Source organism: Panthera tigris, chromosome A2 (assembly GCF_018350195.1).
Source record: "Panthera tigris isolate Pti1 chromosome A2, P.tigris_Pti1_mat1.1, whole genome shotgun sequence".
Classification (NCBI taxonomy): Eukaryota; Metazoa; Chordata; class Mammalia; order Carnivora; family Felidae; genus Panthera; species Panthera tigris.
Genome location: NC_056661.1, coordinates 71,419,319 through 71,438,414, shown reverse-complemented (window position 1 = coordinate 71,438,414; position 19,096 = coordinate 71,419,319). Strand labels below are relative to the sequence as shown.

Genomic DNA, 19,096 nt, shown 5'->3' with positions numbered 1-19,096 from the left:
GCTCTGCAAGGAGTCTCGGGATGGCCAGATCTGTGGAAGCTTCTTAGCAAACCAAGGAAAGGAGTGCACCAAATGTTCTTTCCCCTTCTCTGGTTTCAGAAGTTAGACAATCACCTCGTCTTTGCATCTTCCTCTGTAACTCACGCGTTAGCATCTGCCACCAACAGGACTACAGAAAACAGTCCCATCACTTACTGTCCATGGCGTGAAGATATTCCATGTGGATGGCCCCAGCGCCGGCAGTGGCCGCGGAGGGAATGATGTCTGCATAGGGGCTGCGCTGGCCAGCTAGCAGAGCCATCTGGTGATAGTATTCTGCTGGGCTGACCCCGGCGTGGGGGGCTAGGAGAGGAGACAAGGAAAGCGTTGTGACTAGCTGGAAGAAGGTCAACAAGAAATGCTTCTGGAGGCAACATCCGTCTGCTGAGCCATCCACGTCAGTACTCCCTTTTATGGCTTATTCTAATAAAACGGCCGGAGCTCAAACTGTGTATTCACTGAAGTCTGCTCTAGAGAGCTTCTATTTGAAAAATAAGACAGAAACAGGGAGGGAGGCAAACCATAAGAGACTCAAATACAGAGAACAAACTGAGGGCTGCTGGTGGGGTGTTGGGTGGGGGGATGGGCTAAATGGGTGATGGGCATTAAGGGGGGCGCTTGTTGGGAGGAGCACTGGGTGTTCTATGTAAGTGATGAATCACTAAATTCTACTCCTGAAACCATTATTACACTATATGTTAATGAACTTGGATTTAAATAAAATTTTTTTAAAAAGGATAGAAAAAAAAGAAAATAAAACTGAAAAATAGAAAAAATAAAATACATCCTAAAACCTTGTAAGCCTAGTTTAAAGAAATAACCAAGAATTCCAAATGATTAGAATGTATAGCTATTCTCCTCCCCATGTTCCCCCCGCCCCCAAGTTAAATTGTTTCTTATATGAAATCACCGTAGGTTCACATTTCTTACAGTGGTAGACAACTCAGACCACTGTGATATCTTTCTGGACACACTCAAAATACTTCCCGAAGCTTCTGGCAGGGGTGACCGAGTCAGCTCTCACTACCTGGAGGGCCCAGGGCTTATAAGTGGAAAAGACAGCACAGCTTTAATAACACATGATGGGCTGGTAAGCTGCAATTTTGTGTTCCATAATTTTAGAGCTCTTTTTTTTTTCCTTTTTTTCATTACAAAATCAAAAAGGAAATATACCTATCAATCTGGGGCAATTTACTGGCAAGAGTCAGCTCAGTAAGAGTGGGATAATCATGTGTTTCCACTGCCAATTTATGTGCAAAAGCGGCAAGACACTGTAGCAGTTCCGAGGGTGGTCTCCAGATTTTCCAAGAGCTGGATGCAAATCCCGACTCCTCCTCTTACTGCTGCTGCAAGGGGCTGTTGGCAACAATGATTGCAACAGCCCTTGGGAAGTGTTTACTTAGCACATAGCATTCAATCAGGAAAAGTTTGTTTTACAATTACTAGGTAGAAGCATGGGGATTCTAGCAATAGGTCTGTGTATGTTTTCCATCTGCGTGCACATACTTTCTTCGTGATAAAAATATATGTAGATATATACAAACATCTCAGACTACACGTGAGAAATATCTGTGACTTGACTTTATGTGATGGAGTATTAGTTAGCCTCTTGAGAGGCAGGAAGAGGAAGGAAGAATGACCAATCAAAGAAAGCTTTATTCAGGAGCACCTGGGTGGTTCAGTCGGTTGAGAGACCGACTTCGGCTCAGGTCTCAGGTGTGTGTGTGGGTTCAGGCCCCGCCTAGGGCTCTGTGCTGATGGCTCGGAGCCTGGAGTCTGCTTCAGATTCTGTGGTCTCCCTCTCTCTCTGCCCCTCCCCTGCTCATGCTCTGTCTCTGTGTGTGTCTCTCTCTCAAAAATAAACATTAAAAAAAAGTTAAAGAATGCTTTATTCATACTCATCATCAAATACTATGGAAAACACATGAGAAGGCGCTTTAACTAGAGGTGCCACTTTCCACTGGCCCAATGAAATTTCTGCAAGGCAGGCATAATTCCAAGTCTGTTGTGAGCTGGTCGCCCTCACCCATCTCTCCCTCTCTTCTCCTGCATTGTCATTCCCATGAACTCCTAAGTACTCATGGAGATGGCTCTCCATTTTTTCCCCACTGTGAAATCAAATCCAAAACAGGAAAACTTAACTTGGGTCTGATTCTCTTACATTATTTATTTTTTTTTTTAACGTGAATCTTGTCCAAATGGCACAACTTATTCCTTAGGTACCTTACAACTCTACCCACTGCACTGAATCCAAAGGAAAGAAACGAGCCGACAGTCATTGCTGGACCACAGCTGCTCCTGGACTGTGACTGGAGAGATACTCACTGAGAAACCTCCTGCGATCCGTGCCCCGCCCTCTCCCGCCCCCCCCCCCCCCACTTCCTACCATGCACAGCCAGCCCCGGGAAGGGTCTGCAGGGAGGACGTGGGCAGTACAGGTTCACACCACTACTCGGTGAGATGGCCTGCGTGGCGTTCCTGTGAGCTCCTACACAAGCACCGGGCGCTGCGGGCTGCCATAGAAAACTCACAACGCATTATTTCTAATTAATATGGCTCACCGTTCTGGACCTTAATTCAGATTCCAGCAATGGTGGACAAGTGAGTTTGCATATGTATGCACGTGATGGGAAAAGCTCTTCCTGAATCAAAGGAACGTTTCATAATTTGACAGTTACGGAATACACAGCTCCAATTAAAGAGTCTTGTGAGAAGTAATTAATTGGGAAGCTAATAGAACCAACAGGAATTTGACCCTTGAGAGTTTAAAATGAGCATCAAGTATAATAAAATTAAAGTCAGAGTCTGGTTCTTTTCCCGTACATCCCTCTTCCAGTTCTCACTGGGCATGGCCAACGATGGAGGGCACGTGCAACAGATCTAGACCGTCATGTTCTCTAAGCCTTGCTGCTCAGAGCACGGTCCACAGACCAACAGTGCTGACGTGCCACCTGGGAGCTTTGCAGTGTGCAGAACCTCGGCAGCCCCCCAGACCCACCCCCCGCACAGAATCACATTTTATCATCCTCCCCGGGTGGTCCGCGTGCACAGTGCAATTGGAGGTGTTCTGCACGTGCAGAACAGAAAAGTCTCCATCGGAAGGTAAGCACAATGGCCGGTTACACGTGCGTGCTGTGTGCACATGGAGGGGCAGAACAGAACAGTGGACGGGAGCAAGGCCTTTGGAGTCCCTGAGTGCCGGCTGTGAGCTCCATGTGCCACTTAGTAGCCACCGGGCCATGTTGCCTGTCACATGGCCCCTCTGCCCACTGCTCTCCTCGCGTGAAAATGGAGACGGTACCCCCACCCTCATGGAGGTGTCCCAAGGCTGAAGCGAAAGCATGCTCTTAAAGCACTTAGCACAGCACCTGGCACACGGGAAACATTCAGTAAACATCAGAGCTGCTCTATACCACGCTCCAGGTGAGGCACGATGGGTGGAACAGGGGCAAAGGGCTGGTCGGGGACTGACTTACCGTCTGTGGGGCTGAGCCCCCGGGCGGCCGAGATCATGGAGAGGGACGGGCTATGAAGAGACCGGATGTAGTCCATGTAGGGATTGATGTAGGGGTGCGGAGGGCTGAAGGGGGGCTCAGAAGCTGCAGCGGGGTTCCGGTGAGGGGAGATCCTGATGAAGGGCAGGTCTGAATACGTGGGGCTACTAGATAAGGCAGAAGGCCTGGACAGAAAGAAAACCAGACACAAGAGGTGCGGGTGAGACAAATATCTCCATAGGCACAGGCTGTCTGTGAAGGAAAAGAAGAAAGATTTTTAAATGTCTTGGGGGAAAATTTAGCAGCCATATACGTTTCCAGTACCATTACCTTAAAACCACGGTGACAAATGCAGGCAGAATGCTACCACGCAATTGTTTGGGCCAAGAAAATTAACCTGAGACATTTCGTGGCACTCTGAGTACAGAAAAATAAAAGTTGGCCTCTGGCTTCCCTTAGGACAAAAAATTCTACACACCAGGCACCTGAGTTGAGCACAGTTCTGTGATTCTATGTTCCATTTGACCAGAACATTAGTTTTACCACTGCGGACTTACCTCTCACCATCATGGCGTGGCACTAAAAAAGAAAGACCGAGAGAAGGAATTGCAAATTCATCCGGTCATGCACACAGCAGAGTTGTCCACAAATAAAGAACGCTAATTGCAAACGTCTGCAAGAAATGGGACAGGAGACACTCTATATCCGTGTTTGAACGCTTACTGCAGGGGTCATGCAGCTGTGAGAAAAACCAGTTTTACAGATCTGGGCTTCACTCTTTGGGAGACCACTCCTCCTGTCTGTGTGAGCCAGCACTGAGAGAGCCTTTCCTCTGCCACTCATGTTTCCAGTGGCGCCCTGGTCAGCCGTGTCCAGCAATGAAGTAATGAAGGAGTACCTGGGGCTACGAAGTTGGAAAAGAACGGGGTTTTGATCAAGCGCATGCCTTGGTTATAATGAGCTGATGAAAATAGATTCTAAAACACACCTTGCTGCCACCATGGCCTGAGTCACTCCTGGGGAGTCCTTCCCCGGGGGATAGAAGTTTCTAGAATGGCCAGTTTGGGCATCCACCCCCCCTCACCGCCTGGTTTCGTCTCCAACAGGAAATGTTTTGTGTGGGTAATCCAGTGAACTGGCTACGACAGGCTGAATGCCTGTGCTCTCCGCTTCCTCATTCACAGAGGGGATGGCCCTAACAGCAAGAGGCCGTGATACAGACAGATCTACTGGAAAGGGCAAATTCCTCTTGCGCCACTGTGGCTTTAGGCGTAAGATGAAAGGGAGGGGAGAAACATTTTTTCATCACGCCTCCCGAAGCAAAGGCGCCCTGTCGGCCGGGTGCTGGGCCCCATCACCCTGTCAGAACATAATCTTGGGAGAAGCCAGCTCCACCAAGTGCACAGCGAGGCACGAAATAAATGAAACCGAAGATCAGTTAATGCATTTTCTCTCAGCGGAAAATAAAAGAGGGTGAAATATGGTCGGTGGGGGGGATATTCTCATTTGCTCTTACTCTTTTTCACTTTGAACTTAAAAAAAAAAATAAGGAGGCTTTTTATTTGTTATTCAGATGCTACTTTTGGTGAAAATAAAAATCCAGAGTTTTCTAAATTTACACGTGGGCAGAGGGAGAATTCACCACCTGAAAACAGCAATTTCTTTTCAAAACAACTTGAGGCTTTCTGCACCCACTCAGAAACTAGTAAAATTACTTACACTTACATAGAAATCAGCACAGCCTAGGAGGCTCTCCTATTTTAGCTTTTTATGACAAAACAAGTTGGCTCTGTGTCCTTGGTTAAATCCGAAGCTCCCCCCAGACATGTTGCTACTTTAGAGCATGGGGAGCCTCCAGTTCATTAATTCCCTTTCTACTGGAAAGGAAAATCAATCTTTCCAGTTAGATTCAAAAGTAATTCCTACAAAATACAAATCTATCTATAGATTTATGATGGGAGACCAACACAGCAGAGAGGTGGAAACGCAGACATTTCAAGAAATCCACTAGGTAACAGCCCGTGATCCCCAACATACTCGGTCTCAACAGTTTGGACTAAAACTCGGTGGGGGCGGTGGCATTTCTTTTTCCTTTTAGACAAAAATTGCAACCTGTAATTTTTCTGGAATTCCAGAATTGACCAGGGTCATGAGAATATTCCTAGAGGCCTAGATTTCATTTTGAAGAACCATACACAGGAAATAAATAAATAAATAAATAAATAAATAAATAAATAATCAGCATCCAGAACAACGTGAAAATTCCAGAGGCGGGGCCGGGACGGTCACCGATCCCAAGGAAGCAAGGAAGCCAGGAGACAGGCGAGGCCCACCTCCTCGTGCAAGTCCATGGAAATCTGACATCTGCACCCGCCCGCACCTGCATTTGACCCATACCCACAAGAAGACTGAAGAGAACTGCAAGGAGCAGCCAGGAACGAGGACTGGTCATGGCCTCCCCACAAGATGCCAGGGCCCCGCCCTCCTTCTGCACACCAGGAAGAAGCAATAGCAGAGAAGAGAGCCGGTTCCTCGTGGAGGCGAAGTCAGGAACCTTCACCCACTGTGGTAAATGCCACGTTCACGCATGTCCCTTCCAGAGACATGATGCTGAGGAGATATGAGGTCTGATAAAGGTGGTAGGACATGCCTTCAGACAGGAATGCAAATAAGAAAGCTGTCAAGTTATTTAATTGCCCTAGAGCAACAAACCTTCTAGAATTCACAGGCCAGCCATCCCCAGGATACAAATAGGAAAATGCTAAATAAGGGTTACCCAGTGAGGGGGCCATCAGGAATTCTGGACACAGGTGAGTCAGACCACCAGAGCAGTGGTACCGTGGAAGGGCTCGGGGGCTGAGGGAACCCATGTGTGACTTCGTATGCAATGACCACCATCTCTTAGTCCTTATGGGTAAAATGGGAAGGATTCCTACCCCCTGGGGGGTCTTGGCAACTTCATCTAAGGAAAACCTTATGCACTGAGTCTGGTATCTAATAAATGTTCAATGTGTGCATACATACATACATACATACATATTATACTAATTTGTTCTACTCTTAATATACATACGTATGAACAAACATGCATACATATTAGGGATGGCAAATATAGCATACTATGCGATTGTCAAACACTGAAATATTGGAACCCTCTTTTCAAAGCAATACCTGTCTGCTTCGTTCCCCAACCTGACAGAGCCCTAGAAGCGCCTCCTTGGATTTCCAAGTAAAATCGTAAAACCACACAAGGTGGTTAAAGCATGAACTCAGTAATTTTTTTTATGTTTATTTATTTTTGAGAGTGAGAGAGACAGAGCATGAGTGGGAGAGGGGCAGAGAACGAGGGTGAAGAGAATCTGAAGCAGGCTCCCAGCTCTGAGCTGTCAGCACAGAGCCCAACAGGGGGTTCGAACTCACAGACTATGAGATCATGACCTGAGTCGAAGTCGGATGCTTAACGACTGAGCCACCCAAGTGCCCCTGAACTCAGTAATTAAATGCAAGAGCTTTGAAAACACTGGACTTGAATGCAGTCTGTTACTGACTCTGTCACTGAAGGTTAAGTTCCCTTTTACACAACATGGAACAACAGCTCCCTCCTGGGAGGGGCTCCATAAATGCTAAAAAAGCCCTGGGCACTCAGTAAATGGTGGTGGTCGCTGATGTTCTTGGTGGTCCTAAGAACCACCCAACAAAACTGGTGTGTGTGACTCTGAACTCAGCAAACAAGTGTCCAAATAGCAAGACTTTTGGACACTCCTTTCCAATTTCCCTGCTGTTCCAAATTCTTGGCAGCAAGATCATCTGACAGTTATTTTGTTTTAAACTGTAAAGCAAATCTGAGAGGGCAGGTTGAGGTCTTTAAATGTAACAGGTGGATGTGTTCAATGCTTGTATAGAAGCACCATTCAAGATTACAACCAGACGGACGGATTCTTGAAGGAGGAGAAGGTGGGAGGTGTGGAGGAGGCACCCACAAAAATCTTCCCTATAAATGATGTATATTCTTTCACAAATTATCATAAACTTGACCTGGTAAATATCTGCCAAGCTTACTAAAAGTCTGCACTGGGGATTACAATACCACCAGGAAAAGAAACTACAGCCGTCCCCTTCTTGGTTTATATTTTTAGTAGATACACAGAAATGGAATTGAAGATTACCGTTGTCTTTCTCTGCCTTTATAGCTTTCTGTTCTCTCCCTGTTCTGGGGCTGTACGTGGCTCGCTCATCGAAGGCGGCAAAAACCACGGAGAGAAAAACCCAAACAACAAACAAACATTCTAGGAAGAACACGGACACTTACAACCTGCTCCAAGAACAGAGATTCTGTGCTATTTATGTTGTCGCCAAAGAGTATAGAAGTATGCCTGGGACCCTCCAAACTAAATCATACAAACTGCTGTCTGGGAAGCAGAGGCCCAAACCACAGAGGGTTGTCAGGGCGCAGCTGATGTCCTGTTACCCCTCCATGTTGGCTCACGTGAATGAGGCCTGGCATGCCCACCCAGGGATGATACCCCATATTCCGCTTCCATTTCTTCCAAGGCCACAAAAACCCAGTGAAGGGCTGTCGTGTGGTTTCCACATTGCCCAACAGGTAGACGAAGTACAGTTTCAGATAAGAAAGAAGGTGGGGATCATTTTGGTGTTCTCCCAAAAAGACAATAAAGCAATATAAAGTTGTGTTTGTGGAGACAACTTGACCTCGGATTAGGTTCTTCACAAGGTCATGAAAATAGACTACGATGAAAAGAATAGTGGATTCTTATTAGAGCATTTTTTAACGGCAATACTATGATAAACCTAAAAACAAAAACACGTATTGCAGAGGATAACTGGACTTCTTAGTTAGAATGAAATAGCATTATATAATCTAATTTGTTACTGCCTTTTCATCTATCTTATTGGGTTACTGAAATGCCAAGATTAAAATCACAGTATTTAATCACCTGCATTACCCATTATGAGAGCATTAAACCAGGTTTATATGCTGGATTATTACAATGGCTTTCACATCGCTTGGGACACTGGAAATGTACACATACTTCTTGCACCTTTGCATGAAAGCTCCAACTACCAGAAGAATGAAGTGTTGGGGTTTTTTACCTAACAAGTTTATCTTTTGTTTAATTCTGTTCCTTGTATAACCAGTAGATACTCTTCATATTCAAGAAGTGGCCTACCAGAGAACAAAGGGGAGTTATCCCTTATAATGTATTTTTAACCAACTAATTAATTATTCAATAAGCATGATTTTAATAAATCAAACTTTATAATAAAAATTAGCTTTCCATTCAGTGAAGGAAACAAATAACACAAACGTCCATGGCTAATATGCTAGATGCCCGTCAGAAATTTGCACAATCCTGGACTTCACCTTTTCCTCCATTCAGGGTGAGCTTCCAGATAACCTCCCTCTGTCCCAGGAGCATCGTGTGACCCTGAAGTGTACAGACGGCTGTGTCGATTACTCTCTATTTGCCAGCCTTACCCCTGGAGCCACTGCATGCCCAGGAAGGCTGGCCTGTACAGACTCCCTTGATGGGCTGACTTTCCCTCTGGATTCTACTAACGAGATGCATTGGCAAGAGCTGGTGCTAGAGGAAAGAGTCAAGGTATTTATTCCCCTCACTTGCTCTCGCTGGCTGGAGTTTCACTGGTGGTGTTCCAATCCCAGGCCACAACTCCAGAAGTGTAATCCCATCCGAGGCTCTAGCCCCCACTGAATCACTTTTCCCTCCAATCTGCACCTTCAGATTATGGTCGGCAACTGCTTCCAACTTCTGCTAGTCCTGGAGGCTTTCCTATCACTTTGGGGGCCTTTAAACTTGTCCACCCCTGTGTAAATACCTGCTCTGTTAAACTGCCACAGCCTTGGGGTGTCTGGGTGGCTCAACTGGTTAAGCATCTGACTCTTGGTTTCAGCTCAGGTCGTGATCTCACAGTTCATGGGTTCAAGCCCTGCGTCAGGCTCTGCACTGACAATGTGGAGCCTGCTTGGGGTTCTCTCTCCCCCTTCTCTGCCTCTCTCTCTCTCTCAAAAATAAATAAATAAACATTAAAAAAACAGCTGCTACAGCCTTAGCTGATAGCATGGATCCATTTCAGATCCCAATGCCATTACCTTAAGAGCTAAAGAGTATTTCCCAGGAGTGTGTAACTGACTTCAGGCTTTTACAAACTTACCGTGTTGGATTTCAGTTTTTAAAAACTACATGCATAACTACATAGATGAATATTTTCAATGATATGTTCATTTGATATACATTTTATGGAAAAGCCACTTACTAAGAATCCATTATGATTTCACCACTTGGAGGAATTTCAGGAAACAAAATACATGATTATTTGGTCCCTGCTTTCAAAGAGTTTATAGCCACATAGGATGAACAGCATATACAGGTGAATGTCTAACCAGCAAGTGCTGAGCGAGTGTTATCTGTTGAGTCAGAAAGCACCAACAGGAAGCTTCCAGGATGCATGTTGGTTACAAAATATATGGAACGTGAACTGCACTACAAAATGAAGATATGATTTGAATAGAAGTGGCCTTTGAAGATGAAGGTGAGTATATTGCTTGTTGTACACATTAGTGCTAGGGTGCTGAATATTATCTTATATAAAATTCAAGGGCTATGGTTAAGTTCTTTAACAAATAAAACAGAAATACTTGTTTTAATGGTAAAACATTATTTCAAAGGATTTTCCCAAATGATTTTCTTATTTGTGTTTCCTATTTACGTCTGAGTATAAAAGCAGTTTATATCCATAAATGAAAAAGTTGAGATTATTTCAAATCAGCATTAAAAAAGTTACTCCCTGGGGTGCCTGGGTGGCTCAGTCGGTTAGACAACCAACTTCGGCTCAGGTCATGACTTTTTGGTTCATGGGTTTGAGCCCCGCACTGGGCTCTGTGCTAAGGGCTCGGAGCCTGGAGCCTGCTTCAGATTCTCTGTCTCCGTGTCTCTCTGCCCCTCCTTGACTCCCCCACTAGCACTCGCTCCCTCTCTCTCTCCCTTTCAAATATTATTAAACATTAAAAAAAAATTTTTTTAAGTTACTCCCTATGTCCAAGCTATCCGGATCTAACCAAAATCAGTATTTTAACATATTTAGTACCAGCACTTTTTTCAGGTATTATGTACTTTTTAAATACTCAAATTTTAAATTATACTTTCTCCCTCAATATTAAAAGGTTCCTTTAATAGCATTTACCAGACTGCACATCAACATCATCAATAAGTGCAGTGCAGAGTAAAGCCATCATAAGTCATCAGTACGCATCCACAGAGTTGGCTAAAATTAAAAAGAGGGACAGTGGCAAGTGTTGATGAGGATCTGGGGCAACAGGAACTCTCAAACAATGTGCATATATAAGCTGGCACGACATCTTTGGAAAACAGCTGGGTATTATGTACTCGAATAAATGCACACCCTATGGTCCAGCCATTCCTTTCCTTGATACATCCACAACAGTAATGTGTGCACGTGTTCCACAATGTCCTATACCATTCAGAGCAGCGTTATTCATGTTAAAATCGGAAACATCCAAATATCCATCAACACCAGAATGGTGGGGCACCTGGCTGGCTTGGTCAGTGGAGCGTGACACTCTCGCTCTTGGGGTTTTGAGTTTGAGCCCCACACTGGTTGTACAGATTACTTAAACAAATAAAATCTTTAGAAAAAAAAAAAAAACAGTACAATGGGTAAATAATTCATACAATGAAACAGGGAACGGCTATGAAAAATGACCAACCACAATGTGGAAAACCTCACAATGTTGAATGGAAGAAGCCCGGTTACAAAAAGGGTATAATATACTGTATGAGCCCATTTATATAAAGTCCAATAACAGACAGATCTGAACGCTAGCGTTAGGATAGTTAGGCTAATGTTTACCTTTGGGTGTGTGGGCTTCCAGGGTGCTGGTGTTCTATTTCTAGATTTGGCTAGTGGTCAGAGGTTCTTACTTTGTGATAACTCATTACAATTCATTGAGCTATATGTATATGTTTTATGTTTTATGTTTTTTTAAAAAGGAGACACACATCTATATGTGCCACAGTGGTTTCAACCATTTCCATTAAATTCAGACAGTCAAATAGATATATATGTATAGCTCTTGAAATTTACGAATTATTGATGCATAAAAAATACCATAAATAATAACATTTACTGCTGTTAAACAGACAATATAGTTGCACATGAGGGTAAATTCGAAGTAAACCATGGAGGACAGGCTTCTGTATGTTAATTCTGGGGGAGGAAAGGTCCTGCTAATAAGCCAATCAAAGGGAGAGGCCACGTGAATATCCCCAACCCTTGTCAGTCACCTCCTCTGTCAACTGAACCAACGCTATATAGCTATCACATGGATAATGCAATTGTTTGTGGCTGAATTTGACCTGATTCCTTCCTGAGAAGGCTGCAAAGAATAACTTGACAAAATTTACCTCCCTTCTGTACTGTAAATATAATTCTGTGTTAACAGATTGAGATTTCAAGGTCAGGAAAACAGTCAAAGAATTTTTAAAAGAAAGGCCATTCAGAAGGTACAATACAGGGGAATGTAGTAATGGTACTATAATGGCACTGTAGGTGCCAGAGGGTGGCCACGCCTGTGGTGAGCACAGCAACGTGTACAGAGTTGTCCACACACGACCATGCGCACCCGAAACTAATGTAATATTGTGTGTCAGCTATACTCAAATAATAATAATAATAGTAAAATAAATAACAAAGTCCATTCAGGTAACCACAATGTGCAATGTGCTGTTATCAAAAAGAGTTCTTAACAAACACTATTGGTTCAAATAAACCTCTAGAGCTAAATGACCACCTCCCACGGCGTAAGTCTTCTTTCTGCCCCAACTCTTGGATAGAAGAAGCCTGATCAATGCATGTCTGTAACATGTCACAAACGAGGGCAGAAGACAGAGAACCAGTGGGGAAAGCAGGATCCTCGACCCAAGTGGCAGCTGATCAAACAGTTTCTAAATAACCTGTCATTGGTTTTGAATATTTCAGTTCCATGAAGGCATATATATTTTTTTAGCAGCCTCTTTTGTTATCCTAATGGACCCCAAATACTCCATATGACGGTATGCTTCTTTTTCCGATGTGTAATAAATATATGAGAAATCATCTTCCTTACCTTCAGTCACTACCCAATCACTGTATAGTTTGTGAGAAAAACAGAACCATTAAAAAAAGTTAACAGTATGCAGTTTTTAGAATTATTAATAGAATATATAATTACATATCTTAATATATAACTTATGTGTTATTTATGAACAGATTAAAAAATAGAACTATAATGTATTAATAATAATTAACGTATTTATAATGTACTGTAAATGTAAATATAAGGACTAATTATTAGAAGAACTAATATGTTGCCTTGTCACAAAGTCCACAGAGATACCACTTTGACAAGGAAACCACTCTGACTCCCTAGTGCAGAAGTTCAGACGTCCAGCTATGATTCTTTTGCTAACCTGATGCCTGGTACATGGAGGGGCATAGAGCTGTTCTCAGTGGTAAGATTCTGGAACACTGAATGGGGCCCTGTTTTCTAGAGAGCTTCCCATCCCGTTTGTGGTAACACAGCAAATGAACCCTGTCCTTTTCTCCTTTCCTCCTCTAAGACCACAGGCTGTCCTTTGGAATAGTTACCTTCGCCTGTGAATGCTCTCTCTTTCCCCCTGGGCAAGCCACGGGGGAGGCCAATCCCGCCAGGCCCACGGGGCCTCCGGACTCACTCCCCTCCGTTTCTCCCTGTGGAGGGTAGTTCTCACACAGGTCAACGTTACAAGCCCTGAGACAGATTTGGTGCTGAGTGACCAGATCTTTAATTTTTTTTTTTTTCTTTAACGTTTATTTGAGAGAGAGAGACAGAGCATGAGCGAGAGAGGGGCAGCAGAGAGAGGAGGCCCAGAAGCCAAAGCAGGCTCCAGGTTCTGGGCTGTCCGCACAGAGCCCAACGCGGGGCCTGAATCCACGAATTGTGGGATCATGACCTGAGCCAAAGTCGGCGCTCAACCAACTGAGCCACCCAGGTGGCCTCTGAGTGACCAGATCTTTAGAAGTCTGCTCTGCTGCAAGCTCTTTAGGCCTGGATGGAAATGAAGTAGTGTTGTACTGTTTAAGCGTTAACGAGAAAGAAGGCATAAGGCATTCAGCCTGGCACCTGTCCCATGGTAAGTTCTCAGCAAGCACTGGTCCCTACAACCAACACCCTCCTTGCCACTGCTATTTTCTAGAGCTCTGGGTTGGTTAAGGCCAAAGTCACCCAGCTTTCATGGACTCCCTGTTCAGTGACTTCCCGGGACCCCCCAGGGATGGAGCTGTTCTGCAGCCAGGATGAGTCATCTATTTGACAGCCTTAGGAGCACCCCACCTGGCCTCACCTCACACAGCAGATAAATGAGCGACTTGACTTGACCTTAGTAAAGCGAACAGGATTTCTTTCCTCCCAAAGTAAATTCAAGGGCATGGTTATTCTTGGTTTTATTTCAAAAATTCATTGCCATGAGAAAAGAAAAAAATGGGGGGGAGGGGAGTTTTGACAAAAACTTCGAAGTCTGATTTCTCTCACATTCCTGCCAACTTTCCATTCATTCTAACAGACCTTATTTTTTGGAATTTAATGAATTACCAATTCTATCCAAAAGCAGAACTCAAAGTGGCAAGGCACTGTTCTTTTCCAAAAAGAAAACGCACAGCAAAACAGAAAGATACGGGAACACAATAGTGTGGGGTGACTTGGCACAGACCTAAGCCCCATGAGCTAACTAAGAGTATCTAGAAAAACCCTGGGCAATGTGACATATGTTCGTCCAGGTGTTAGGCTTTCTGATCATGTAGAGTTCTATCAACCATGACGTCCTTCAGCGGGGGAACTTTTGGATCTGAACCGTGATACCCACCAGGTGCAAAGAAAAAGGACCATAAAGTACATACAAGAGATTCGATTAGAACTGCTGGATTCCTGGGTGGCTCAGTCGGTTAAGCGTCCAAACTTTAGCTCAGGTCATGATCTCACAGTTCATGAGTTCGAGCCCCCATCAGGCTCTGTGCTGACAGTTAGCTCCAAGCCTGGAGCCTGCTTCCTCTCTCTCTGCCCCTCCCCTGTTCACACTCTGTCTCAAAAAAAAAAAAAAAAAAAAAAAAAAAAAAAAAAAAAAAAGAACTGCTGGATTTAAAGGCACCTGGTGCCTAGTCAGTTAAGTGTCCAACTCTTGATTTAAGCTCAGGTCATGATCTCATGGTTCATGGGATTGAGCCTCATGTGGGGCTCTGTGCTGATAGTACAGAGCCTACTTGGGATTCTTTCTCCTTCTCTCTGCCCCTTCCCAACTCATGCTCTCTCACTCTCACTCTCACTCTCTCTCAAAATAAATAAACTTAAAAAAAAAAAAAAAAACTGCTGGAGTTAACCAACTCAACACACAAGTCTGTGTGAATTTACCTGGAAATTTCAACAATTTAAGGTAAAGAGATATTTTAAAAATCTTGAGAGCCCCCACGCCAGGATCTGTTATTTCACTGAGAGATCACTTAGCAGGAGGCTTCAGATATTAGGTGCAAATAATTAATTAGAAACAGGAAGTTAGGTTCCAACAGTAAATCCTTGCTTCACGTTGAACCCTTATGCAGGTGGTATGGGGAATATTCATGCCAAAGACAAGGGTGCATCTGGAATTCTGAGCCCAGATGAGTATGAGTCTTCTGTGTTAATTTCTATTTTGAGAGGTTATTTCAAGAATCAGCCAGAGTATCCTTTCTCAGCAGCAATCTGGCATGCCAAGCACAGGTCTGTCTTCCACCAGCCGGTGTCGACTTTCTCTATACTCCATCACTATGACAATCCTCATAATAATTATTATTACTATTAACTACTGACTAGGTTGTTTTCAGGGTTGTCTCTTATGATCCTTGGCAAAATATATCTGACTCACGCTTTCTCTCCTTCTTTAAGTTATCCTTACTTTAAGGGATAATAGGGAAGTTCATCAAGGAACTATTATTAATTACCTAAATGGCTCTCCTCCAGAATAAAATCCCCAAGATTCGCTAGGTGCCTCCGGCCTAGTAAAGGTAAAATGAGTGGGCCCGTTTGATTTGGCAGGCTATTTAGACTTCACTGGCTATAGACCTCTAGGACTCTACTATGTGCTAAGACTTTATGCCCCAGTATACCTATCAACGTTCCAGAATTTTCACCCTTGGGAAGGTATCAGACTTTTCAAAAATAAATTAAATACGGCACCAGAGTATATCTAATGTACCAGGGAATAATTTGTCTATATCACTCAACAGAAAGGAAGCATTAGCTTCCACGTAAGGGGATGAGAATTTCCGTAGGGTCGTGACTATCCTGGCTTCAGAAAACTTTGCCCTGGCCACTGGAAAAGGACCCACCAGGTATACTAACTACTATCCCCTTCTCCACAGCGAAAGCCAGGATTCTGATGCCACAGCAGGGGCAGATTTAAGCACATGGAAATGTCTAAATGGTGTGCTGGAATTCCTGGCTTGATCCTATGACCCTTAGAGAATGTGTGCCTAGGACCACACGCTTACTGCAAATGGCTCTTTGGGCTTTACGTGGCTCATTTGTAAAATGTGAGTCTTTGGCAGAGAGGATTTCCATTCGACCCACCAGGCTTAAAGTCTCTCTGGTCCTAAAATCGCATAATTTTTCTATGGTTCAAATCTTTTGTCCCTGTCTGCCATTGATGAGCTCCGACACCTCATGTGATGAAGTCTGTTACTTAAATAAAGTTTGGTTGAAAATTTAGGGACTCTTTTCTTGAGTGTCCTACAAATGGGATCTCATTTCCTTTCCTTTCTCTCTTGAATGGCATTTTCCATCAGCACAGCGACTAATGTCCCCCCTGGGCCACTCTGGACTTCAACTTTGATATTATTCCCAGGAGAAATGAAAGGGTCTGGTTTTATGCTGATTGGATTTGGATGGTGATTGATTAGAAAAAAGTGGGACCACGTAGCCACGCCAAAGGCTCAGTACTGAGCCACGGCTTAAACACTAAAGGAGCTTTTTACCAGTGAGTTCACAGCTATTAGATATTTTTATATTAACAACACTTTTCCCATCCAGGTTTGTGCATTTTATCTTTATTCTTTCAAATCCTGAAATTGCCTGGATAAGAGGGAGGGTTTATATATTATACACACACAGACACACACACACACAGACACACAGACACACACACATTTCTAAGAGCAGCCTGAACTTTTAGGGGAAATTGAAGAGGCTTTGTGTCAAGTACAGCTAAATCCAGCCTTTCCATATCAAACCTCTGCTAGAAAATTACTGTGCAGATGATAAGGCAGAAAGATATAATAAAAAGTGACTCTACTCAATTTACACTGCAATATTGGTATGACTGAATATTTTTCATTCAGGTGCCTGATAAAATCGCTAAACTGTATTGCAGATAAATAAAGGAGGCTTCTGTCAAGAATAAACACCATTAATCATGAAGTCTTACCCTCCGAGAGCCTGTGCTATGCATCTGCACAAATATGCCAACACAACCTGCACACAACACATGCTTCCCTCCTCTACAGTGTTCCAGGCTAAAGCCGTCCTCCCCTTCATCCTGGAGGGTTTAGGCGGCAACAGCATTTCCCAAACATTGTCTATACTTTAACTTTACATTCCTGCAACTAGGCACATTATTATAACACTTGGGAAAAACTGGCTGTGCTCTTGGGGTAAAAAAACTTGACAATGAAAGACTTTTTTTTTTTTTTTTTGCTGATTACATACCTACAGACACAATATATATGTGTTACATATGCTATATACTGTATCCCATCAAAGCCAAGATGCCATTGAGCTAAATAAAGATGCAGCATTATGTTAGGTACCACTCAGAATGACAATACTTATCACTTTCAATTCTCGCTTTATACTTACCAAAAGAGGTCTTTTAGACTTATTCACACATAGATTTTATCATGGATCACTCCAGTACTTGCACAAAAAGGGAAATATAAGGAGAAATAATTTTGTTATGGATACCTGAAACTTCCTCACCGCTACCACGTCACCAACAGTGATCATGAAACGCTATAGGTTCTAAGTCACGTTCCAATTTCAGAGACGGGGACAGGTGGAAAAAGGACGCACAACTTAGACTAGACTCAAATACGGTAATATGATGGATACGTATTAGGTAATTCTGCCATTTGTCAAATACCTGTGACCCGACAGATGCAGGTGTTAAGTGCTGCTATCTATATGCTCCTTCACTGAGTTCTTGATGGAAAATGGGATTGGATAATGAAATTGGGCTTCCATAGGACAAATACCTAAATACCTAAATACCTAAATACCTAAGCTGGATTCAAACCCAGTCTATGATTTTCAACACAAAGGAAAACTACCCCAAACCAAACACAAATATGGGCATATATGCTTCCATACACCTATATTTTAACATGATTAAGGCTCTTTATTTTTTTTTTAATGTTTTCTTTATTTTTGAAAGACAGAGACAGACTGACAGAGCAGGAGCAGGGGAGGGGCAGAGAGAGGGAGACACAGAATTGGAAGCAGGCTCCAGGCTCTGAGCTGTCAGCACAGAGCCCGACGCGGGGCTCGAACTCACAGACCGCGAGATCGTGACCTAAGCCAAAGTTGGATGCTCAACCGACTGAGCCACCCAGGTGCCCCAACATTATTAAGGCTCTTAATAGAACAGATGGTATGGCTTTCCAGTTACCTTTTTACTCCAAAGGCAACCTGTTTGAATATTGATATTTAAATGGCTCTCTGTGCTGGCAGCAGAGGGATGTGCAAAGCGTCACTTGGAGAGCATGAGGAAGAATGAGGGAGACATGCTCTGGGTGTGGGCAAGACTCTCCCCGCAGACCTTCACAGAAGGAAAGAGGGGCAGGAGACAAAAATGACATGAGCGCCACAATACTTTCATATTCTATTCCTATTCTAAGTGCCCCACACAAAGGGGAACAATGAACAAATCAAAACTTGCCCATAACGGTGGGATGTTAAGGATCTTACAGATCATTTACTCCAACTACTCTATTTCATAGATAAAACCAAGGAGGCTCAGTGAGGTCAGGGACAGTGTTCAAGGATCCGGTTAATTTGTGACAGAGCAGAGAATGGAACTTAACTGAGGGCCACATTTATTTTGGAAAATAACGTAGAAACTGGTTTTAAGAAGATGATCATCACAAGCCATATGCCAGCAGAGTTATAGTTGAATTTTCTGAAATCACACTTTGAAACCCAAGAAAAGAGTATTATCATGGGCTAAGATAACCAACTTTATACTGGGGTGTGCTCAGAGATGATTACTGAGCAAAACTGTAATCTGGTACAGGAAGTGTCATGGCAGCTGTGTTTCAGCTCATTGGGGGATCTGTTTTCAGAGCCCATTCCGACAAGAAAGCTCCTGTCTAGCCAAAAGAGGTTTAACTGCCACCTTCCAGACAAATCCTCCCTGGGTGAAGAACTGTGATCCCGCAGAGTGAATGCATTTATTTGCCAAAGAGAA

The 19,096-nt window shown here is 43.6% G+C and overlaps 1 protein-coding gene across 17 annotated transcripts in view; it reads right to left on the bottom strand.

The window, feature by feature from the left end:
* Positions 1 to 19,096, bottom strand: part of GLI3 (GLI family zinc finger 3) — a 281,827-nt gene that overhangs the window by 92,073 nt on the left and 170,658 nt on the right. For 16 of the 17 annotated variants that reach the window (XM_042963632.1, XM_042963719.1, XM_042963712.1 and 13 more), the window contains 2 exons: positions 3,516 to 3,718; positions 196 to 342 (listed from right to left, as the gene is read on the bottom strand). In XM_042963632.1, coding sequence (XP_042819566.1) covers positions 196 to 342; positions 3,516 to 3,718 — 350 coding nt within the window. Of the gene's footprint in view, positions 1 to 195; positions 343 to 3,515; positions 3,719 to 7,699; positions 7,794 to 19,096 lie in introns of those variants that run through there. The other variant, XM_042963741.1, reaches the window with a different exon arrangement.